We start from the raw sequence: 26,596 nt of genomic DNA on the forward strand, positions 1-26,596 counted from the left end.
CACTTTCACAACCCAACATTTGGCACCCAGGACAAAAAATCTGTGAGAATGCACACAAGATCCTTGCACAGATGATAAAACGGTGCTGCTTTCTGCTTTTCATACACTTTTTTCATGAAACAGGGCTGGGCTGTGAATGTGGTCCAGAAATCTGTCCCATGTCAGTGCATTTTGCTGTTGTGTCAGTTGGATAACTGCTTGGTTACTGACATGTGTTAAGAGTAGAGTATTGAAGTAAATCTGTGTGTAATTTTGGTTCAATTTGATAGACAGGATTTCAAGATATGACCTTGTGAAAAATTATAAGTTTCTTTTTGAACTCAGTTTATTTCAGAATATTTCTCCCATGAGCACTACTGGTTAAATTATCAGCATCTAATAACTATTTTGATTGATTACAAAGAGGGCTATATCATGTATTGAGCCAATCACAGATATGCTTAGATAATCTGCAGAGCGTACAGGGATTAAGCTTAAATTTGCCAAGAGATCTAAAAGCTATATTCTGATTGGTTACTCAGATGATGATATCAAGTTATAACCAATCAGGGACACTGTGAGAAAGCAGTAGTATTCATGGGGTTAAAATATCTTTTCAAAGCAATACAAATCTCTCGCAAACTCCTGTATTTTCAAACATGTTTCCTTTCATTTCCCACTGACTATATCATTATGAGTTTGGCATAATGCCTAATAGCGATTTGTCTTTGTTAAATTCATTTTACACATTAATGCTCTTGAATTAGAGGACTGGGGATCAGAAAGATAGGGATAGAGAGTCAGAGGGCAGAATAGGTAACTGCACAATTTATTTATTCAATGTGATAAGTGAGCCAAAGATTGCGGCATACAGGGTTAGCTTGCATTGCTGCTCCATCTGATCCCTCATATTCAAGAGATTTCATGCGTAACATGAATTTAACCAAGACGAATCGTTATTTGGTATTCTGCCAAACTCATAACAATATAGTGTCTATACAACACTGATAACACCTTACCTTGAATTCATATTAGGCCAGTAGATAGGTCAATGCTTTGCATGCTTTTTGCCAATGCCACAAACAAATGCATTTTTCTGCTGCAGCAAATGTGTGACAAAGTGCCAAGAAGGCCAAACAAGGCAGAATCATTTGAGCACAAATGAGCAGAGAATAGATAATTGCACTGCAGAACAAAGCGTTTGTCGCAGTGGAAAAATTCATGCAAATACTACTATTAAGTGGTCCTTAATAATCAGGGTGAAGTAAGGTTAACCAGGATTCAAATATCTATCATCTGGGTTAACCAGGATTACATCACCTATCACCTTGGGGTAACCATGATTAAAAACACATTATCACCTGGGTTCACCCGGATCAAAACACTTCGCATAAGTATACATACCATTGGGATATGTACAAGGCCAATTCAAATATTGTTCATGATTCAATAGAACCATTTTCAAGTTTTGGCTTTTAAAAAGAGCCAAACTATTTGGAGTAGTTCAGAGCAAAATGTGTCCATCTGAATTCTACCTGGCTACTATTATACTTTCTGTTGCCATGGTATTCCATTAACCAACCACCTTAATTATACAGCATGGGCATAGAAATAGATGACATCACATTTTTGCAATTGACGGTAAATTCCACATCTTAGAACCTGTCCTTTGAAAGTAGACGCACATTGTTTTTTAAGAAGCATATTCAGCTAAAGAATCATCTTTTCAGCAAAACACACACTTTCTGATTTCAAAATCACTGGGTAAATAACGTACCACAACAAAAGGCACTCCAATATTAGAGAAGTGTAAAAAATAAACCAAATTTGCCATTTTTGCAGTTCCTTTTGTTATAGTATGTTACCAGCCTGTACTCTTCAGTTTGATGTCATGTGATAGATCAGTCCTCATGAATATTCATAAGCAGTAGCTACATAGAAATCATGGGAACTTAAGATTACATCATTGTCATCTCTAGTTTATTGACCTCGCCAATTAAATCTCCAAAATTAACAAAACAAACAACAAAAATTGACAACTAGGCATGAAAGTTATATTTGTGCTTTTTAGACAGTACTTTTGGCCACAAAACCTTTCTTTTTTCCTTCAGCAGTTCTCAGCTGCTCTGAGAGAACACACATATATCGCCATGGTAACTGTTACCATGGTTATGTGACGTGGTATACAACCTGTCAGTTACACTAAAGCAGGAATGGTCTGGTGGTATAGAATACACACAGGAACTGAACAACAACTAATTTTCATAATATTTTTGTATGTAAACTATATCATATATACACTTAGGTAGACTTTTTATATGCCACATTTGTATATACAATTATGTGTTATTACAACAATGCAAAATGCACACATTCAAATTTGGATAACTGAGTATTTATCAGGCTTGGGGTGAATTTTACAAACATTTATGATGCACTAGTTAATATGGGTTGGCTGCATAAACCATGCCATGCATCATAAGTAACATGACTATGTATACAGAAACCCATCTTAAAGTTACACTGGTTATAACCTGCTTGTAACTTTACATAAAATGAAAACCCATAGTAAAGTTACACTGGCTATAGCCTGCTTGTAACTTAACATATAATAGAATCCCATTGTAAAGTTACACTGAGGTATTGGCTATGTCAGTAGGAGAGCTACTGAAACATACAATAGAAACCCATTCTAAAGTTACACTGATTATAGCCTGCTTGTAACTTTACATGAAATAGAAACCCATCTTAAAGTTACCATGGTAGCAGACAATTTGTAACTTTACAATGAGTTACTAAATATATAACAGATCTTAGTGACATTCACCCCGTAACATCAACTGTTACATTTATTCAACAGCAGGCAAATATATCATTAAAATCCTTTGCTGCAAAATCAAACAGAAAATAAAGACATTTCAATTTTACCCTTCTTTTAAACAAAATCCTGACACATTCTTTTTATGTGCAGGTATATATCAAATTCATGTTGTAGAATGTGCAATCACAATAATTATGAAACATGTTAAAAAGTTGAAATGACTACAGGCTGTATCAAAATGATTGGCACCCATCAGTTTTGATGTGTATTGTTATTGAAAAGCTTGATTCTTACAAATGGAAAATATAATCCTCTTGAAATGACCAAAATGTATAGTTCTATGTCCTTTTATTATATGAATGTACATTGTACAAATGATGTGGATCTTTTGCTTCATTTTGATGTGGTAGTCTTCTCTGTGACAAAAAAAAAAAAAAAACCTGATGGGTACCAACTTATTTTAAAACAACCAGTATAAATGATGGACCCTTTCCAATAGATATATGTCAAGCCGATATATGCATTAGCAAGTCCAAATATCTATTGACACCTGTAGGAACAGCCTACATCCCACAGAATTATGGCACTTAGGATATTTATTTCTTTTAATTCTCTTTCGTGCCTTAATTACCCATTCAGGAATAAGTCAATAATTACAATCCAGCTTGATATGTATTTTGTTTTAAATCTAGAAGTAAAAAGGAAAATGGCCATACCATTTTCCACCCAGATGTGGCAGTGATGTTAGTGCCCCTTTCATTAGGCACAGCTACAAATTGCTAGTGTTCGCTCTAAGTGCTGGCGTACACACACACAAGCTGAAAGATGCCATATAGATGCACACGAGAAACAGCTACCTCAACGATTTGACGTCACTGCCCCACCGGGTGAAAATGGTTTATCAGATTTGCAATATGTTTATTCGGACAATATTTTCAATAAGGTACACTTGTTGGAACTTGCTCTTTTGTGGCAAAAATGTGTATCACATTCTCATTCTTTCAAATTCCTGTCGTTAAAAACCTTCATTGTATCATGTTCAAAACCGATTTTTCATCTCTTGCATTCTTTCCCTGAAATCAGGGTTGCCAAAGGCATCACCAAAAAGTGGTCCACTTTTCTCTTACTTTCTGAGCCATTACCGAAAAGTAGCCCAACTTTGTGATCTAAACCATTGTTTTCTATAAGAAATGTGGCCAAAAGAAACATTGAAAATCTTCAAAAAGTAGCCCAATTGGGCTCCTAAATCATAGGTTTGGTAGTCTGCTCAAGATTTCTCTGTTGGATCCATGTGAGGATTGTATGAGTGAAACATACCAACATGAAAGCACTACGATAGCACAATCTGTAAGGTCCCAGTTCTCTGACCCCAATATACTGATACAATCATAAAATGACCCCTGATGTATTGGGTACTAAAAATCATACCCCACAGGATTTTGAGCCATGAGTGTTGAGTTGGTGTTATTAACTATACCACTAGAAATGAGGCTATTTTGGCTTGAGGAAGTATGGTGCATTCTAAAGAAGTTACCGTGATTCCAACACAACATTTTTGCCACAAATTAGCTACACTGCATATTTTTGAAGAGGAATTCTTAAAACCTGTTATAAAGAGGATGGAATAGTGACTCCAATACTAACATCATAGAACACTGACACAGTATAAAATATATAAAGTTTACAATGTTTACAGACTGTCATCATTTTTCCACATATTTCTAATAGTGCTTTATCTTCCTGTCATAAACCTTTGAACCCATAGATTAACAACTTACACATAGCGTTTTAACAGGCAAAATCCCTGTACACTGTATGCAACGATGCTGGACTTTGCCACTTGGTGCATTGTCATGTTTATTATTAGTCTATGCTTTCAACATACATGCCCTGGTTATCATAAAAAAATAAAAGAACTAAAGCTCTGTAAATATGAGATATCTGCCTTTCCTTCAAAGTAAAAATGTAATAACTGCAAAAATATTACAGAACAAATACTACCTATTTACTTGCAGACATGATTCTATTTAAAGGAGTATTTCGTGATCCTAGCATCCTCTTTGTATGACATTTTTCAGTATATGTACACAAAAAAATCTTATTGATTCTGGTTTTACTTTTGTGAGTTAATGCAATATGATGTGTATTACACTTCCATAGATAATGTGTTATAATTTCATTCTGGTGTACCGTCATTTCAAATTTCACGATATTTTTGCTAAACACATAAATCTGCAAGAAATTATTATGTAGTCAGCGGTTTCCAGTGGTATAAAAATCTCAACTTTTTTTAGGAAAGTGGGGGGATGATGCTGTGGATCACAAAATGCCCTTTTAAATGAAGTCTACTTCCACAGTCATGCATATAGACCTTTTTTCTGTGATGTCAGACCCACTATCAAAATACTGGAACAAAATTGACAACTTACAATGATTATCATTCTTTGGGCCTAATTCAGACAAGCCTGTTTCAGATCCATTTTACGATTCAAATTTTTTAATGCATTTGTTCCGATAAAGTTGTTCTGTGAGCTGATCAGCAAGACAACTTTGCTCAGTTGGAAATTTTTCCCTGTATGCGACTGGCTTGAGTACAATGGAATCCATAGCTGATGTTTATACTACATGTAGCCTGATGCAGGTTTACATTTATCAACTGCCTTTGCCTTCATTACTTCAATTTCAGGCAGGGGTAGCGCTAGGCTGCATTTTTGGGTCCAGGACTCACCAAAATACAGTTGGGACCCCCTATTTTTAAATTTTCTGCAGACCCCAGCTTTTTAATCTAGCGCTACTGCAGACATAAATTTATGCTGCATTTGTGCAACTCTCGACTCACCAAACTCTACTACGGTCCCCCTACTTTCAGATTTTCTGCAAGTTTGCAGGTCCCTTCGGACTCTGGAGCGCTTTGTTCTAGCGCTACCCCTGATTTCAGGTCAGAGCTCTAAACCACTATTTTCATGTAGCAGTGATGAACATATTGTGTAAGAAGTCTACTTAGGACTTCTACAATGTGACCTCTTTGATACACTCAGGAAAAAGCTGCCAATTGTGAAATTTAAAGTATTGCTCAAATCAGATGTTTTTATTACAAACTCAAAATTGCGTCATGTTACACTAAAGTAATACTGGCCACAACTCCCATATCACTCCTCCTTTGGTAACCTCAAAAATAGAGAAGTGTAGTGCACATCATAACATTGCTTCACATTGCCAATGCCGATACCAGAGTCATGCTGCTGTCACTTAACTCATCCGCTGGCTTGTGCCTAGACACGAAGCAAGGTCCTGTCGCAGTACCTTGTTCTTGTTGGGCTTTGGAGAATATTACATGAAGCTTATCTAACGTAAAAGGTGACAGTGTACGCTTCTTTCCTTTAGAGGAATTGGGTAATATTTTTAAATATTAAAAAAATCATAATTACATCAATTAATAAAATAATTAACTTAACTATTATTTGTATAATCTATGTAAACAATACAACACTATTTTACATGATTGTCATACAATTAGACCACAGAAGTTGGGAAATCCTCCATATTGGATTATGTTATTGTGGAGGTAAACATTCTCCCCCTCCATAAGTAACATGCATTAATTTAATAAATACCCCAACGCTTTTTTTCAACCAAACTGTTCCATATACTGAAAATACAATACAGACATCCATTATTTTGAAACTCACAAATCCTTCTACAACTAATCCAGTAACCTGCCAAATTATAGTGACAAAACATTTTATCAGTAGATTTTAAAAAAAAACTCATCAGTTTTAACATCAAAAAATCTAAATAATTTGCCATTTACCTCAAGTTTTATCAGTTTTCACAGCGATATTTATTATGTGCTTCCATTGTTATTGACACAGGTTATGCAAGAAATCCTTTTTGTGTATGGAGCACTGCAGTTGTCTGTCAGACAGTACCAGTGATGTTTTAAATGGGAATTATAATTCTTAATAAAAAACCTTTTACAAATGCCCTCTTTTGGAAACTGCAATACCCTGGGGGGATTTATTTGGGTAAATAACTACAGTTCTAACAACAGGAGTCCCAACTTCTTTGGGCTAATTCTCTAAATACTTGATTCCATCTTGAGTTTGGTAGTGACATAGGTGCGCATTTTACTGTTAGCAGTATCAAACTGTGTGTGTTAACCTAATCCCGCAGAGCGTATACACACGCTTGTTGGCAAGTTTGTGGTGCAAACCTGTAAAGGTACGAATGTCACTATCAAACTTAAGGAAACTAAGTATTGTGTTTGATATCGGAAAATATAAGTAGAATGCACCATATAGCTTAGCTTTACTAGTAGCAAACAAAATATCATTTAGACAATATTATAATACACAAAATCTACAACTCAATAAACATATATATATATATATCTACTCTATACATACTTATAGAAAGTACGGAGGTCTTTTCAGAACAAATAGAACAAAATTTAGCTTGGGGCAATTTGATAATGTAAAGAGAATTTGATACACTACAGGTCAAGACAGATATTTGTCATTTGGAAAATAAATTTGAGTTTAATCTGAAAAGTTATTTTCTTTAGTCAAGAAGTGATCTGGGAAGCAATAAAACTAAATAGAAAAAATTTCACCAACTGTCAGGTATAAGGGCGCATTACACCAAATCACTGCGCGAAAGGTGCAATGGTGATGAGTTCCGGTTAAAAGTATATGGCTACTGGAGACAATGTGGTGTCCTTAGGGACCATGTTCTTCTTGAGGTTGGCATGTTCTGATTTAAATGAAAGATGCTAACCTATTAATGATTGAAATAGATATGAAATTATACAAATCGATTTCACAAGAAAAGTAGGCCCTGTCCGAATTACTGCTAATGGAACAAGTTTAATGCTAGTTTTGGCGTTGAAATAGCGGCGGCGCTTTTCAACATTTTAAAATAAAAAAACGAATCTATAAAGTTCCCCAAAATTGAACCTTAAATAAAATTTCAGTCTTTAATTAATACAGGGATGACGTTAAAAAGTGAAAAATATTGTCACGCCTGGTAGAACATGCCGCTTAAAAAAGTTGATTTTTACATGCTTTTCAATGGAGAAGTTATTTGGTGGTCTACATCCATAAATGAATAAAGATCACAGAGCCCCATCTATCACACTTCATGTGCAATAGCATTATTAGATATGGGAAACATTTTGTATGTTTTGATTAGTTTTTCATGAAAATGCAGAGGTGAAAAAAGATGAAACATTTTGGCAGTGGCATAGTGAAAAAACTGTGTCCCTAGAGGAGGTTCAAATCAATAGTGGCTTGCAGAGTGTATATGTGACAACTTCCCACAAAGCTACAACATTTTACTCTATGCTCTGCATGCTGACCATAGGCTTCAACATAAAATGTCGAAGTTTTGAAATATTTTCTCAAAATATCAAGAGCTAGCTCAAGAACAACTGAACCAATACTGAGCTTGTTTGTACTCATTTTAATTCATTTTTCATGCTGGTTTCAAATGTGATCATGAAAATGTACAATTCTGAAAATTTGGAATTTGTAAAGAAAACTTGAAACTTGTTGTCTGCCGTTGACATCCATAGTCCTAAAACTGGATCTGTTTGGGGGGATGGGGATGAACAATAATTGTTTGTGGGATTGGGCATTCATTACTGGATGCACAAAAGTGAAATTGACTTCACAGATGTCAATCTGGTTTCAGTCAATCTGTTTGAAACTATTGGAAGCAGCTTGGCATCATTGGTATCTTTTGAATTCAAAAGTGAGAAAATGAAGTTGTTTCAAATCTCCTGGCGTGTACGTCCATGCTGTGTGTGCAGTTGAATTCCATTACGTATAATTTTTGCACCACACTAAAGTATATTCACTGATGATCTAACTGCAATGCCATTTACAATCAAAAGTGTTACCTTTCGTGAAGTTTGGTGTTCAAAAACAAGGAGTATGTAACATAAATTAGTGATAAATACACCAAACGGAAATAACTAAATAGCAGGTTTATAAGCTTTCAAATTAGGCTGGAAAAATTTTGCTGCATTGCTCTCTAGAAGAATTTCCAAGGTTGGTTAATAAGCAACAGTCACTGTAGGCATACACCCTAAATTAACACTGGCATGTCCAGGATCTTTTTCTGCGGGGGGCTCAGAGGGGCTCTCAGATTTATGTGGGGGGCTTAATGGCTAAAATCGCCAAAAAACAGCTGATTTTGCATGTGTTTAACAAAGTGCAGGGGGCTTCAGCACCCAAAGCCCACCCCCTGGACACGCCACTGATTAAGTTGTATCTTTGTACCTTAAAAACACAACATATCTTTTCCCCCACAATTTCCAGGATATGCTGGAAAAGTTTTTGTCTCCTAAAGAAATATGCAATACTTTTTTCCAGCCTTAAGTTTTAACAAGTATAGCTTTCATCTGAATAATAATTGCACATTTAAATATTTCAACTGATTATAATCATATAACTACAACTGCCTCGCAAAAGAAACTATTACATAGCAAAAACTTAACATATTGTTCACATTTTCAAACTTACATTTACCGTATATATTTTGGGGCTCAAACAACTTTTGATGCATGCGATTCAACACTGTGACCTTTGACTTCTTTACAACATCACTGGTTTTATGAATTGTAGCTGCTGATGTGCTGTGGTCCCAATAAATATGACTATAAACCATGGGGGATCTCATCTGGCGGTCCTTGGGCTGCATCCGGCCCACCAACCACTAATATTTGGCCCTTCAACAACTCTAAATGTAAAGCACTTACGTTAAGCTTGGGTCCAGGGAAAAGGTTATGGCAGCTGTTTAAGAGATATAACTCCTTTAAAAAAAAATACCTTATTTGCTTTTTTTATTATTCAAAACCAAATAATAATTTGTTGTAATTCTTTTATTTCCTGTGTTTTGTTATGGTCCCATTTCCGGAAATCCAGAAATCAGGTATGCGTTAATGAAAGGGAATAGAGAGTCATGGCATGAAAGGTATTATTATAAACAGAAATATATTGTGAGGAATATATCTGCACTGCAATCGAATCCAACCGACTATAGAATTGAGATACAGGCAAAAATAAGGTGCCAAAAACAATCAAATATACATAATGTTCAACTTTTAAAACATGTAAGCAAGGAATGTGATGATATCAGCAATATAGCATGTGCTTGACTCCTTGGCAAGTTGATGCTGATAATACCTCAACTTTTAAAATTGTCTCCTTTGGCGTGGCTTAATCAGACTGTATCATTATAATGTTTCAAATGCTCAAAGAGGTTTGTTGGAGTTGTAAATGACTAAACCATAACTCTCCTCAAGGATAATTTGATATCTAGCCAAACTGCCATGACAAGAACTATTCCCTTTCTAAACACTGGCTTGACATTATGAAATTATGACCTCACTACTCATTAAAAAAAACCCTTATTTTCATAGTAGAACATTAAGCCTTGAAGTAGAGTGCCACAACTTAAGTAATTTCCATAAAAAGATGAACAAAACCCATATCATAGGATGTCATAAACATATAAGGCAATAAAAGGCATATATATTTCCCAGATTTCCATGTTGAAGAATAATATCAGCAAATGCTTTGTAACTGGCTGAGGTTACGCTGAAGCATACAATATACATTGTATATTATAAAAATAACACCAGTTGCTGACACGACATGTTGCTATAATATGACTGTTACATGCTCACAGCATGATGGTCACATGCCACAAGCTGTGACTTGTTGAAGTCAAAACATGATCACACTACAGCATAAAATATATTTTATACATGTATAATGTCAAAATAACACCACCTGCTAATGTGACTGTCATAAAACATGATCATCAACAGCTTGCAGCATGATTATCACATGATCACAGCATGATTATCACATGCTCACAGCATTATTGTCACATGCTCATAGCATGATAGTCACATGCTCACATGTTGAAAGCTGTGATGGGCCGATGTAAAATAGGATCACATTGAAGCATAACATGCTATCCATTGCGTAAACATCACCTGCTGCATTAAACACTTCATCCACTCTAGATATATCCACCTTGATATTCTGAACATAATAAGAGTTCATCACTTGGTAGTCATGTGAATGATCACATGATCACAACATATTATATCTACTCGTCTCCATGTATACAAAGGGTGCTGGTTTCCAGTATGTTTCGTAACTTGTTGATGGAATGAGTGTTGTATTGTCAGCTGACCTTCACATGTTGACAGGGTGACAAATAAAATGGTGAACATCAACATTATCCTGCATGGCACGTCACATCACCAAGGAATCCTGTGTCAGCCATATAAACCTCCAATCACATGGAATAAAGAATGTAGCCCAAATGCAGCAAGGTGAGTCTGATGGGCACAGGATGACCAACACATGCTAACAGCAAGACAGTCACATTGCTCCCAGCATGACCATCACATGCATACAGCAGACGTCACATGACCATGACACAGCGTGACATTGCTTACACTGCCACAGCCAGTGTCCGAAATAAGGAAAATATGGAGGTTGTCCCGAGGATAACTAAAGCAGAAATTCTTCTTGTCCTCAAAACATTTTGGTTGTCCCCAAAATGTGTCATATTTTTAGTGTAAAAAATCAAATTTGTTTGATGTCTTTTGTTCTGGAAAATCCGTCGCCATTCTGATCCCCGGGTTCTGATCGTGCGGATCTCAAGCACTGCCACCATTGGGTAACTCAATGAAATGGTTAACAGAACTGGACATGAAGAACAAGTGGACATCTCATATGTGCTAGCAGTGGTCTTTAGATCTCGCTTAAGGATACAAATTGCAATCAAACATGAAGTAAAAAGTAAAAATTTAATGTAAAGTTTATAAATATTTTAAATAAAATCATGATTTTTGAGGTAAAATATAGCACTTGGTTGTCCAGGGGATAAGTACATAGCTCAATATGGTTGTCCCCAGTGATTTTTGGACAAGAGGACAAGAGGATAAGTGCTTATTTCGAACACTGGCCACAGCATGATGGTCACCAGACCATCACATGATGATCAATAGACCATCACATGTTCACAGCATGACAGTCACATTCTCAATAAACATGACAGCGGTCATCTGCCAATCAGATAATAATACTACATGTACTAAATAATTCATGTTGGTTACACACATCATATATTTCAAATTGTCCTAGGTTGCACATGGGTATAATTATCACCTCTGATCACACACTGGTGTACCACAAGGTTCAATACAGGTCCACTCATCACTAGATAAGAAACTGGTGGAAGGAGGAAGAGGAGCACAGTCCCATATATCACGGTAGGATATTATGGAATCACTACAGTAGATTTTGGGGTCTTCATGGGAGTACAAAGTTCCATGCTTCAATATTGGCAATAACAAAGTCTTCTTGTTGGGACAAGATCGAGTTGGCAAATGTTTTACAGCTTCTGCTTCTACCGTGGTATAAGTCCCCGTCCAACCAGAGTCCAAATGTGCCACTGTGGAACAAAGAAAACAACAGATTTAGTTACATATTTTTGTGTGCCAGTGCAAGAACATTTTCATTAAGAGCAATAATGAAATTGAGATATAGCCAAAAATATTGCTCTGCATGCTAGCACTGGGCTTCAACATAAAAAGTACTTAATTTTTGAGATATATTCTTGTAATATCAAGAGCTATTTCACGAACCATCTCACCAATACTAGGTTTGTTTGTACTCAGTTTAATGGATTTTTCATGCTGATTTAAAATATGAACATGAATTCTGAAATGTATGAATTACAAAAAAATTTAAAAAACTTGTCGTCTGCAGTCATCACCCACATGGAGAGGGATAAGGAGCAAAAAGCAACAAAACAAAAACAAATAAATATAGCGCATTTTTCCAGAGGATTCAGAGTGCTGTAATTTCGCTGTCTGGTGAATTATCACAATCAGGTCACATCAACTAGGCTGGATGCAGCTGAACCCAGCACAAACCTATCCGCACTTTAAGAATGCAACATCTATCTCTGCAGCCCCCCCCCCCCAATATTTCATTGGTTGCAGGAAGTTTTTGATAACCAAACAACTAATTACCAATTTTGAAAGTATATATAGGAGGAAACCTGGATATCCCGGAGAAATCCTGAGAGAGCGAGCATGGATCGGGATAATCCAAGTGCACATACAGTCCTTGGACATGGCCAGGCTTTGAACTCAGGACCTCAGTGGTGCAAGGCGAGGCAACAACCGCTGCACCAACTCACTCTCCTATAAATGCTCATAACTTGGCAAACAAAGTATGCCAGGGACATAAATACAGATTTCAACATTAATAAGCATAGGACTCAAAATCCTGTCAAATATGGACACTTACTCTCCTCCACCAATGGCCAGTGAGTCCTTGTCGCCTTTGACAAAGAAGTTATTCTCTCCCGTCCACTTGTAGCACTCCAAATCATCCTCCTGGAACTTGAATAGGAATGTCTCCCCTGTGCCATAGTAATGGTCACTGATTTTCAATCCACAGCTCACTAATGAACCAAATATCTGCAAGAAATCAATATTAATTATTAACACAAATTAATTAGGATGTGCTGAGATTTGCTGCCACAAACCATCACTTCATTTCCACTTTCCATTTATAATTACCAACTCTCAACTCTCTTTCCTAAACTCCAGCTGCAATCTAAACTTCGAATGGCAGCAGAATGTAACCCAAAAAGTTGCAGTATCATTTACTCTGTGAAATGATATTCTTTGGTCTCAACCATGTATAATGCTCTCCAAATTAAAAAAAAACTGTGGTCAGTGCTAGTTCTTACCACTTCATGACACACACTGACCGCCACTCACTTACGTGAATGATGCATATTAGGGTGTGCAATTTCATATCACACAATCTGTTTTAATGAGCAACTTTTCAAATCGCAAATTGATTTCCTCAACAATTCTGATTCTGGTTACTGCGAGAAAGTCGCAAGTGACATTGTTCAGTTAGCAGGAGAAGCGTACTTTGTGGTTAAATGTTTTTACTTTTTTTACTTTTTAATAAAATAGCTTTGCATTTACCTATATTTTCACAATCATTAAATAACTCAATTTGGGCCACAATATCACAAATGCACTAATCCCCTTGATTTGTTTTTACACCAGTTTAGTATCGTATTCTCATATTCATATCATTTATACTGCTTTTAATTAACTGTGCTCAAAGTTAAAACCCCTCAAGCAAGTGAGACTTTCTGTTTTGGTGTTAGATAACCAATATCATTAATGAATATGATGAACAATAGGGGCCCCAATATACAACCCTGAAGTACACCAACATTGATCAATTTCACACCCAATGCTTAGCCATTTAGGACAAATCAATGATACTTACTGTATTATCTGCGTCTTTGACAACCAATAATATGGGACTGTCAACGGTTCGCATACTACGGTAGAGACTTGTCAAACTGAAGCCATGTATTGAGGTGCTGTATAATAGACTCCAGCTATAACCTTCAGTCCTTGGAGGGAGTTGTTTACCCAACTGTAATGGCCAAAGAAGAATCAAATTATCACATTATTGCAGGGAAAAGTAATATGGTTTGACTGCTTATGGCTACTAAACAAATATAGAAGGAAAAAAAATGCAAAAAAACCCCTAAGAAGGAAAAAAATGTAAATCAGTTGTGAATTCTTTCTAGTTCATTTGTCATTTTTCATATTATTCTTGGAAAACAATATACAGAAAAGAAGCAATAAAAATATTGGCTACATCCTATCTCCTGGACTCTTGAAATCAACAACTACAACAAGAATAACGATGCTGACAACATAATGAACCTCAGATATTTGGGCATATAACACCCTGTTTGTATATGCTGATGACAGTCAAGGGTTGAGGCAGGCCTGTGTTCTTGTTGCATGTCCATGTTTGACCTCTTGTATCACATGCAATGAAATACACTGAATGAAAGACCCCCCAAGTCAAGTAATTAAATGGCAGTTCCAGGATCCTGCCCACCACCATAAACTAGCATTTGTTGTTTATAACTTCCAATTCAAAAGTTGGGACACTCATACTAGTGTTATTTCGATGCATTGGAAGCATACCAAGAATTGGATCAGAATTGAATCAATATAATTGCAAGTGGCAAAAATTGAATTGGAATTAAATTAAAACAAATTTTGAGTAGCAGCCACTTGAATTAGAATTGGATCAAAATAGAGGTCATGAGAGCTGAATGAATTGTAATCACTTTTGTGTATTTAAATAACACTAACACAAACATAAATGCAAACATTCTTTTTTTGTATAAGGTGCACTACTGGATTTGTGTAAAAGAAAAGTTTCAGTTGAAATCTTACTTTGCGTATGTAAATATCTTCCAGCAGTTCACTGCTTCCCTTCAGCTCGGGGAAAGGCAAGTTCATCTCGCATTCTAAAAGGGTCATACGCCGCCTATTCGCCTCTTCTTTGGTAATGATCTGGTAAGGAAACATCACAAAACAAACAAATTGGTCAAAAGCAAAAGTTATGTTGGGAAAACCCCTGTAGTTTTCTACTCTTGCAAATCAGTGACATTGGTGACTTGAGGCAGCATTTTGGTGTGCATATCTATGTGGTGATGTTAAACGCATGCACACCAGCAATTTGAACGAAAGCTTGCACTTTGAAGCTGTGCCATATGAAATGCACGCTGACTAACGTCACTTACTCCCCAAGAATCACTGTATGCAGCTTTTGTCAATAGATTATAAAAACATTAAGGTTGGTAATTATGTAGGAAATCTAGAACTCTACTCACTGTTTTGTCACCAAGGTCGTGCGACTTCTTCAGTAATGTAATGATCCGCCTGTTTTCAAGCGAAAATGTCTGGTTCCAGGTACTCACTTGTCAACAGTGGATCACATATGATTTAGAGAATATTCCCTTGTCACAGTTGATATTTTTATTGCACCACTTTCGCAGGAAAACATAGGAACCATCAAATTACTGAGGAAGTCACAAGTCTGTGGTGACAAAACTGTCTGACAGTGAACAGAATTCTGGCTTTGCCTGCCTTCATAATTACCAAACTTAATTTGACAATACAATCCTAATGAATCTATTCTAACATTACATACATGTGTAAATGCAGTAAACAACCTACAACACATTGTAAGTTTGAAGCTTCCTACGAGTAGATTAATGACTGATTATGATAAATTACAGTATCTATAATCAATCCCATTGTATCTATAATCGATCCTGTCGCATTGATTATATTGGTTATCCCGCCTTATATTGATACGGAGCTGTACATAGCACTCGGCAAATGATCAACTGACTGAATGACCAGAAACAGTTGTTTCCATACCAAAATATGAATCACTCCCTGATTTGCTCTAATCCTCCATTTAACAATTAATTATTGAATCATGTGTTTCACATCAATACTTTCCCACAACATTTCATGCAAACAAATAACTGCAAGTAATTCAACTCTACTGTCGACCAAATCTAATGGCCATGAATGACACTGTTGATAACATGAAGGCCCTGGGAACAGCTTCCACATGCAATATGTCGGATAAATCATTACTCCTTCATCAACGGCTATTGTTTAAATGATGACTGTATCATTATTCTAGGTACACTGACCCCAGGGGGGGTACTCAGTACAAATGACCATACGGGGACGTGCTGCAAATATTGGTAGCATTTTCAGCCTTTTGGTATATCAATGACCCCTTTTTCAAAGCCTATTTTGGTATATGAATGGGTCCTTTTTTCAAAATTTTCTCAATTTTTTCGGAAAATAGCCCAATTTTTCATTAATCTAGCCAAAATTGTCAAAATTTTCCCAAAATTTTGGGAAAATTTGTAAAAACTAAGACAATTTGGGTTAAATTTGGTCAAAAATTTTGACTTTTGGTATATCTATGGGTCCAAATTTCTTGAAAAATTGGTATATTTATGGGTCCACTTTCAAATTCTCAGCGGCACGTCACTACCAAAACCAAACTTGAGTCCCCCCCGGACACTGACACAGTGTGTAAGCAATGAGCCTGATATATATTTGTTAAGTACAAGTCATTACACAATTACATCCCATGGTAAAAGTCGGATAAGCTGAGAAATTAAACCAGTCTTGCAACTTGTTGGTAGAATCAAAAAGACAAAATTCAAGGTACAAGTCAAATAATTGCACAACAGTCTATAGCGTGTCTCGTCTCTAGAGTAATGCCATGTTGGATTTCGCAGTGAATCGGTGTGTTTATGTGGTGCCATCCCCAATTGCAACATATGGACAAACCGCCATTCTACGCCTGTGTATATGCCCCTGCGGAATTAGGTTAAGCGAGCGATTCGAATCTGCCACTACAAAATCCAACATGGCGTTCCTCTCAACTTGAGACAGAGACAAGACTATAGTTGACATGTACTAAAGTATACAGCTAGGACCGAGACAGAAAACCATACAAACTGGCACCATATTCACAGCTGCTATAGTATGATCCAATATATCCCACTTCTTTTGTCAAAGTTCTGTAATTCATATACCATCACATTTGACTGCAAGTTGTTCTTGGTATTCTGGGAAATAATTCTCATCCCTGTTTTTCAAAAACACACTACACAAACTGTATGAGCTTATGTGATTGTGGAACTGTGGCAACTAAAATTGGCATGTGGTTGTGTGAATAAAAGCTTTTGTCTAATTAATGATTTGTTTGTTTCAGATGAAATAAAAACCTGTTGCATGTGGTTGAAGGACAAACTCTTGAATAACCTTATTTTCTCACACTATTTATTTTCCCTGAGATGAGCAGAAAAAATACCCAAATTGTTTTATCAAATCATCTGTTTTTCTTTCCTGCTCCTAAATGCAAAAGTCCCTTACTCAGTGGACTTCCATCCTCTTTCCCCAATCCCTTCACCAGGCCATGCGTTTAGAATTTTCCAGACAAGCTGTCAACAGCTCCCCTTGAGGGTAGTAAGGAGAGCTGTTCAAATCACTCCCCTGATACGTATGTTTAAGGAGAGCAAGTAAGCTGTTAAGGAGAGTGGTGGGCGAGCGAGGAGAGTTGTTCTATATTAAAGCTTCATAAGGGACACCCCAGATTCTTAAGGTTTGTTTTTTTCATTTAACTTATGCATGCCTTTGGGGACCTAGAATACAAACGTGTCATTTTGAATTGGGTAAAACATATAAATTCAAGTATGTTTGACTGAATATTTAGTGAATAAACTTCTGGTATACACTATTTGGCGAAGTCCTAAAAAACAGCTGCCTTGATTGCGATTAAGAGGAGTGATTTATAGCTTACAAAAGCAATTAGGTAGACCTGTGGCCAAGTGCCAGCTGCAGCTCTACTCAAATCAAAAGGCCTGTTTCACTGCTACCTGCAAGGGCAATGGATATATCCTAACCATGCTAATTCTGCGCAATTGTGCAATTGCGGCATTGCTGATAAAAAAAATTCTCAAAATGTTCTCTCCACCTTGTTTTCTTCAAAATACGAGGCTGATTAAATATTCAATATACACATATTAAATATTCAATATACACATATTTTTTTGGCCAAATATTACCACAATATTACCACAATATATTACCAAATATTACCACAATATTTGGACAAATTTGGTCCAAAACCCAGTGGACAAGTGGCAAAAATATGTCCATTTTGCTCATCATATCTGAATAAATGTTTTTTGTGAAGTTAATAATTGATGCTTGAAATATGAAAAAAAAATGGCAGATCTCAGCATTTGTGTTATCAAAACCAGCTGACACCATCATAATTATATTACAACATATGCTACATTTGCAGGCCCCTGCACACAGGCCTGGGAAAAAATGCCAAATTTCCCACAAATATAGCAGCATATCATAATTTCTATATATTTCTTCATTTGGGATGGTAAAATTTCCTTCCATATGCAAACATTTTCAGAAAGAATCAAATTCCATATTTCTCCAGCCCTGTATGCACACCAATTACTATATGTCTCTTTTAAAAAAGACTTTTCTCCTAGAAAATATTCATTTTTTACACCAATAGTCTACGTGTGAATAAAGTCGTAATCTTCACTAAATATAACATATAGATAACCGATCTTCACTAAATATAACATTGATAACCGATTATCTATATGATTGATATACATGTAATTATGTGACAGCACTTCCGCTGGGAATTCAGGGACCGTTCACAAACACTTGTAAGGGGGGCCTGATGCAAAAAAATTTCATCGCAATATTTTTTCGGGGCCCCCCTTTACAGATCTCAAAAATATCAGGGCCCCCCTTTTTGACGTGAAAATTATGGGTCAACCCCATAGAAAAGCATATAAACTCAATTTTCCCACAAAAATTTGTGGTCATTTTTTTAGGCACCCCCCCCCCTTTTTTGCATCAGGTCCCCCCCTTACAAGTGTTTGTGAATGGTCCCTTATATCCTTATCCTTTATTATATCCAGATTAGCTCTTATGTAGGTATTTCCTGACACAAGTATATTCTTGGATTATGGTCATGTGGAATCATTATGATTATGTGGGTAATAGGTGGGCATTTCCTGACAAGGGGTTTCATGGAATATGGTCAAAATCCCACACCCCTATATACAAGAATTCCAGCTTTTAGCAGTAGTACTGCAAGTGCTGGAAAGTGTGTCAAATTTGCTGTTCACCTTGAAGAAATGCGATACGCTCTTTAGTCCCCTCTGTAGCAGAACGGCTATGATAGCAACCTACCTCCCAGTCTTTGGATATTGGTTCATCAAAGAAATCTTCTACGACTTCTAGCGAGCTATCTTCTTGATCAACCACCACAAAGCCAACATCACTGGGCTCTAGATCCTTGCCGTAAATATCAGGAGTCCATTGCAGGAAGAAGTCATACAAGTTGTCAGCTCTGTAAAATAAAAATGGCACAAACAAGTTTTTATTTATTTCATTTCTTCACTAGGTAAAAGAGACAACTTGTGCTTGTCGTGAATATATAACTTGTCTAGCCTGTACAAAATGAATGGGAAGAACTGTTTGACTTGATTTCTTTACAATGAGTGAAATCGTGCAATGTCCTCCACAATGCCCATGGCGGAGGCTAAATATAACGTAGCATGTCCGTGATCATGTCTGAGGGTCCATCTGTGTCAATCACTTTAAAAGGTAGTTGATCCGATATTTTCATATGGTTTGTTTATTGCCTCGCATGGAGGTCTTGTCACCAAAACAACCTGTTTTCAACATTTTGAATTAAATAATTTTGCTCCAATGGTTTAGATATCAGAAGCAAATTATGTGTATCAAAATGACCTATAGAACAGTATTCTGTTCATTGGCAAAACTGTAAAATATGAAAGTTTCTCAAATATTTGGTGCTTAATTAAATTCTCGAAACATATTCACATTCACAAGACCACAAAATCAGCTGATTTTAAAGAAGATAAGGCTGTGACATTCATACAAAAGGGTGAAATCATCTCACCGTAATATGTAATTTTTATTCATTGACAGTTGCTAGCATCGCTCATACTTGGTTCCAGATCTACGAGTACAGGTACGATTGTAACGCACTTGGAAGTACATTCATTTTGTTTGAAGAAAAAATACTTGCTTTCACCTAATTTTGTTTTTATAGGGAAAATATTGCACTCAAATTGTACTTATTTTGTTGAGATTCTTGCCCATTTACGTTTAAATATTTGAAAAATTTGGACTGCTAAGCTGCGCTATATGACACTCATGTCTCGATCCAAGTCTAGCATTGTCTGCTCACCGGACATCACAAGATCAACGACCCACTTCATTTGCGCAAACGAGAGGTATTGAACAATTAAGTCAATCTTTGGGTATATCAGGTTTCGTATCCGATTATTCAATTTGAGAACATCATATAGGGTGAAAAAGGTTGTAAAAGATACGACCGCAAACTGCCCTCCAATGGAAAAACACAGTATCTGATATGTTACTTACTCGTAGATACTGTATTTTTCCATGGCAGGGCTGAGAAATCCTGAGTGTCTGTGTTAAGGAAAACTTGCTATTTCCTCTGTCACAACATCACTTAAATTCATGTTGAAGAAATTTACATGCAGCTTATTGCATCTAGGTCATGTCTGTATCCGATCATCATATTTATGCATCTTTTAAGGGATGGGGTATGAATGTTTGGACAGTATTTATTGTGGGACATTAGAGCACATCAGACATATCGAATTGCATTCTGAATACGAAGAATGTCCTTAGGATATAAAATAATTTTGATTTTTTGTTGTTTGAAATGTAATACACATTTTATGGCAAATGATTAAAATTGATATTTTTGATATTAAACAGTGCTCGAAGTAAACGTTATAAATCTGATGATTTATACTTTAAGTGTATGTAGGTGGGATGAAGAGCCGAAGATCAATTGAAAATTTTGACCTTTCGCATTGAAGATATGGATTTTTTCCCAAAACACCAACAAAAAAAGGTCTTTGGGGAAAAAAATCCTATCTTCAATATGAAAGGTCAAAATTTTCAATTGATCGTCGGCTTTTCCTCCCAGCTACATACACTTTAAGAATATATCATTAGATTTATAAAATTTACTTTGAGGACTGTTACATATCAAAAAATGTGAAAAATATCAAATTTTAATAATTTGTCATAAAATTTGTATTATATCGTAAATTTCAAAAAATTTGATATCAGAAAGACATTCTTCGTATTCAGAATGCAATTCGATATGTCTGATGTGCTCTCATGTCCCACAAAAAATACTGTCGAAATGCTCAAAACGCTCATTCCAGATCCCTTAAGAACTGACTAAACACCCACTCATCAGCTTCACAAGTTGATCTTAAATATCACATCGCAAACATTGAAAAAATCTTAAGCAACTAATGGGAACCACTCTAAGAACTCTCCTCTGTATGATGGAGAGTACACCGCATCCGCTTTAGCCACCAAGGAAAGAAACTGAATCTTAAAACGTGTGATTATTTTGTATTAGGTCGTGTGATCAAGATCTAAGCTGCTGCGCTATTGTAGGTTCAGGTGGTTGTTAAAACGGTTGGAAAAAACAATCAATTTCATTGAGACTATTTAATTATTTTACCTAGTGTTTAATAATTTCAGCATGATAATTGTGAATAAAATTTGCTAATAATGCCCCAATTTATTGTACAGATTCTATTTATTAATGTATATATTCCAAAACTTTACAAATTTTCACATCCACATGCATATAAAACTGAAATTTTGTAGCGACATGCACCACTACAACATTCACGGTGGCCATTGTGCCTATTCCTGGAAGTCAAATTTGGAATAAATTCAGTTTTGCCAATAGGTGGCGCACACATAACCCCAAAGACAGGGTGTTTTATGGACAATTAGCGAGCATTGATTGTTTTAAAAAAAATAGGAGGAATAGTGATACTTTGATCTGATACAATGTTTTTATACAACTTTTGAGATATGATGTGAGTATAGAGGTTAATGAACTATGTCAATGGCATTGAGGCCATTTACCAGATTCTTAGTGCTGATGGCCCCAGAGGTACACTGCCACACAGCTACTTCACTGGTACTCTAAAGTGCCCTAGAGTACACACATCGGAAACACACATACAGCACACACACTGGTACTGGACTTGTGCAGTACTTGTTAGAGTAGCTACAAAGTACGACATCAGTGTACCTCTAGGGTAGCTGCAATAGGAATATGGTAGTGAACAAAATGACCTTACATAAACCACCAAAATACAAGTGGCTGTGATCTAACCTGCCTTTTATAGTAGCCCAATTGGGCCATGTGTCAAGATTGTACTGCTACATGTACTTTAAACTACTTCCTATCCCATAGAAACTGTCCATTAACAGATGATTGGGCTACTTTTCGACATTGGCACTTGCGACTTTTGATAGTTACTATTCCATAGACGCCAATGGTTAGAAGAAACTTGTGCTACTTTCAGACTGAAGATGTTTAGCAATCCCAAGCTGTGATGCAGACTTACTTGTTTCTTGGTATTGCAAACCAGTATTCTCGCATCTTTCCTCTACTCTTTCCTAGTAGGCTTAATTAATAGCCCTCTCATACTTGGAGAATGCTTTTTGCATAGATTTACTGACCCTGATACACACATACATAGAAGAAACTTGTGCTACTTTCGGGCTGAAGATGTTTAGCAGACCCAAGCTGTGATGCAACTTACTTGTCTCTTGGTATTGCAAACCAGTATTCTGGTATCTTTCCTCTACTCTTGCCTAGTAGGCTTAATTAATAGCCCTCTCATACTTTGAGAATGCCTTTTGCATAGATTTACTGACCCTGATACACACATACATAGAAGAAACTTGTGCTACTTTCGGGCTCAAGATGTTTAGCAGACCCAAGCTGTGATGCAACTTACTTGTCTCTTGGTATTGCACACCAGTATTTGGGTATCTTTCCTGTATAATTCCCGGTAGGCCTAGTCCTCTCATCCTTAGAGTAAGTCTTTTGCATAGATTTACTGACCTTCCTCCCCCTGGGCTGTGATGCAACTTACTTGTCCCTTGGTATTTGAAACCAGTATTTGGGTATCTTTCCTCTACTCTTCCCGGTAGGCCTACAATGTAGCCCTCTCATCCTTGGAAAATATCTTTTGTATAGGTTTACTGACCCTGATACACACAGGCTATGATGCAACTTACTTGTCTCTTGGTATTGCAAACCAGTATTCTGGTATCTTTCCTCTACTCTTCCCGGTAGGCCTAGCCCTCTCATCCTTAGAAAACGTCTTTTGCATAGATTTACTGACCCTGATACACACCCAGGCTGGGATGCAAACTTACTTGTCTCTTGGTATTGCAAACCAATATTCTGGTATCTTTCCTCTACTCTTCCCAGTAGGCCTAGCCCTCTCATCCTTAGAAAACGTCTTTTGCATAGGTTTACTGACCCTCAAGCAAAGGTAAAGAGGTGGGTCCTCGTAGCGCTGGGCAGGACGAGGGAGAAACTCTGTAAATCAAGCAGACAGAACACACACATATAGTCAATAAAAAATGTGTACATTAAGAATAGATGTGTATGCAATTAAGAATAGATGTGTATGAAATCAGAGCATGACCAGAAACCTTCAACCCCGGTGGTTAAGAACCTAACCGGGAGCTGAGCGTCTACAATGTGCCAAAAATAGGATGATTTTTCATGTTTTTGACATAAATGCGGGGCAAAATTTGAATACACAATTTAAGAAATATCGTCAAAGTGTTAGAGAACAAACCAAAAGATCGATGAAGATCTATAAAAGGCACATGATACATGTACTAGCAGTTGCAGCATGCAATTTGTAAAAATCACTAGTAATCAAACACTGGTGCCGTTTTCACAATCGTTACCGGCTTCCAGTCGTTGCTAGCGACATAGTGACAAAGTTGCCTTCAAGTCAACTGCTTATGAGTTGAGTTGCAGCACGCGGTTGCATTTGCATTTAATCGTTACCGGTGTCCAATCATAGCTAGCAACATAGTGACAAAGTTGCCTTCAAGTTGGCTACTTGCGACTTGACGCTATGGCATGCTAGAAACAAATCAATTGGATATCGGCAATCACTTTTCTGATACGCGATGAAAGTTGCAAAAAAAAAAAACAAGCTATGTTCCGTTGAACAAGAATACTGAAGTGCTCTGAAAACAAAACAGCATATATGAGGTCACCATACTCTATTACCCTGCCTGCCAAGTTTGATATGAAATTTGATCGATTGAGCCCATATTTATTAGTCGAGCTATGAGTTTGAGAATATTGGACGAGACATAGTAGAGTCCAATATTTTAAAACCCATAGCGAGACCAATAAATATTGGCCGTAAAGCATCCAATTTTATTATTATTATGTTTTGGATCACAGTCAACTGGACAGCCGACTGGCCATCCTCACCATAACAAAAACAACACACAACAGTGTTGTGGGGCCAAAAATTAATTTCCCAACGTCTCAGGGGCACATGCCCCCTGTGTCCTCCATGCAAAGTGGCATTATATTTCCACTATTTCGAGATCCTTCACTATACTGGCTCTCACAACCATCTTGCAGTGAACATAGGAATTGACAGATTCAATTTCCTCTTGCAATGCCTCGCCAAAACTCACCAACTTTTGTCACACTGGAACAAAATTTCTCATATTTCCGACGACTAGGTCTACCATCTACAATGTTTCCCATCGTGAAGTGCCCAGTGTGATGTCACACACCCCCACACAAAAAGCCTGAAGGCAATGTCAGAATTTCAGTAGTTTCACAATCTCAAACTGAACTATATGCTACCATTCATCATCACACAGTGGTGTGTAAGTACGTAAGGAAGTTACGTATCTAATCATCCAATATCTAATACTTTCAATATTTTCAAATGGGTGGGCGAGTAGTTATCACTCCTGTTACTCATTAATGCTTATCAAATTTACGATCAGATTGGTGTCGATTCCATTCAGTGAAAAGCACACAATGTTTAATGCATCTACGTTCAAAGTCTGAAATATCACAGAGTTGCATGTTGTTCAGATTTCACAATGTTTTCAAAACATTTGCAGCTACTTCAACTACTTGAAGAAGGAAAAGGACCGATGAACTGTCTGCCATATAAAACACATGTTGCACATGAAGTTGATTATTACATAAAAGGTTTTTGTGTTTGGTCAGTGATGCTATAGACATGAGTTTACTTAATCATTCAATCAATGAAACAGACATTGAGATCTCCGTACAGCGGACACTCATGATTAAATGGAAATATGGCAATTTATTTCCGTATCTGTAATGCACAAACAGTTGCGTTTGAGGCAATTAAGTTTAAGCTAAAGCATTTTCTTTCTCTTGAACCAAAGATAGGAAGTTAAATGTGTTCACTGAATTGCCTTCTTTTTCTTTTTGTCTATTATCTTCATTTCTTTCTCATCTTTCAGGCTTGGAGGAGTACTACATTCGTATGTATGATGATATTTAAAAGCATTAGCAACCCTACTTCAGCAGTCTGCCTGAATCTTGTCCTATCATGATCCAAGCGTGTTTCCGCACAGTACAAAATCAGTGCAGCAGCTAAATCTGAGCAAACAAATTTAAAAGATCTTTTAATAACCACATTAATCTAGGATTGATACCATCATAGTAGAACTTCAGTCTCACAGTATTCTACTTGCATCTAAACAATATTGCTGGTAAACGATTTTCAAAGATCACTCCATGCACCGCCTACATCAGATGCCTTATATCAAGATTTCCCACTTCCAGTCCATGTCACTGCTGCACCTGTTTGAGGTGAATCCAAACAGTATGGAACAGTATAAGTAAAGCAAAGTTATCAAATATCCTGAATCTTGTCTTCATCTAGTGAATCCAATGATCTATCTACTGGCTACTGCATGCAGTCGATCCTCTGTAAACTTGGCATTTTGTTTCAAACATAACACGTCAAAAGCAACAGAAGTATTCTGTATAACTTAGGTCCATGATGAAGAACATTCATCTGCTGCCCATTTGATCCTTTAGATCTTTTGTCCTAGTTCAAGTCCAATTTTGAGGTAGGCTGCTGCGAAAGAGTGCACCATGTTCAGTAGTCTGTAGTTATTCAGTAATCACTGTGTAATTTTGGATACATACATACACATGTATCTTTTGATCCACAGAAGTTATCACAAGAAGAACCAAAGTCCAGAGTAATCAATGAAAAGTACACAAATGTGACAAAAATTTCCACTCTACAAAAGTTTCAGTTCTCCTTTGACTGCCAACAATAATTAATACAACTTCATTGATATTAAGTCAATGTTTCAATCTTGCAGGGTTTAGCATGATGGTTATGAAATATTAGGTG

General features: G+C 36.6%; 1 protein-coding gene across 1 annotated transcript in view; it reads right to left on the bottom strand.

Moving 5' to 3' along the window:
* Positions 1-11,793: 11,793 nt before the first annotated feature.
* LOC140150844 (oxidation resistance protein 1-like) overlaps positions 11,794-26,596 on the bottom strand; it is a 112,057-nt gene continuing 97,254 nt past the window's right edge. The window contains 6 exon segments of the mRNA XM_072172989.1: positions 11,794-12,277; positions 13,141-13,313; positions 14,149-14,301; positions 15,123-15,242; positions 19,500-19,659; positions 23,577-23,742. Coding sequence (XP_072029090.1) covers positions 12,136-12,277; positions 13,141-13,313; positions 14,149-14,301; positions 15,123-15,242; positions 19,500-19,659; positions 23,577-23,742 — 914 coding nt within the window. The 3' untranslated portion in view covers positions 11,794-12,135.

Source organism: Amphiura filiformis, chromosome 4 (genome assembly GCF_039555335.1).
Source record: "Amphiura filiformis chromosome 4, Afil_fr2py, whole genome shotgun sequence".
Taxonomy (NCBI): domain Eukaryota; kingdom Metazoa; phylum Echinodermata; class Ophiuroidea; order Amphilepidida; family Amphiuridae; genus Amphiura; species Amphiura filiformis.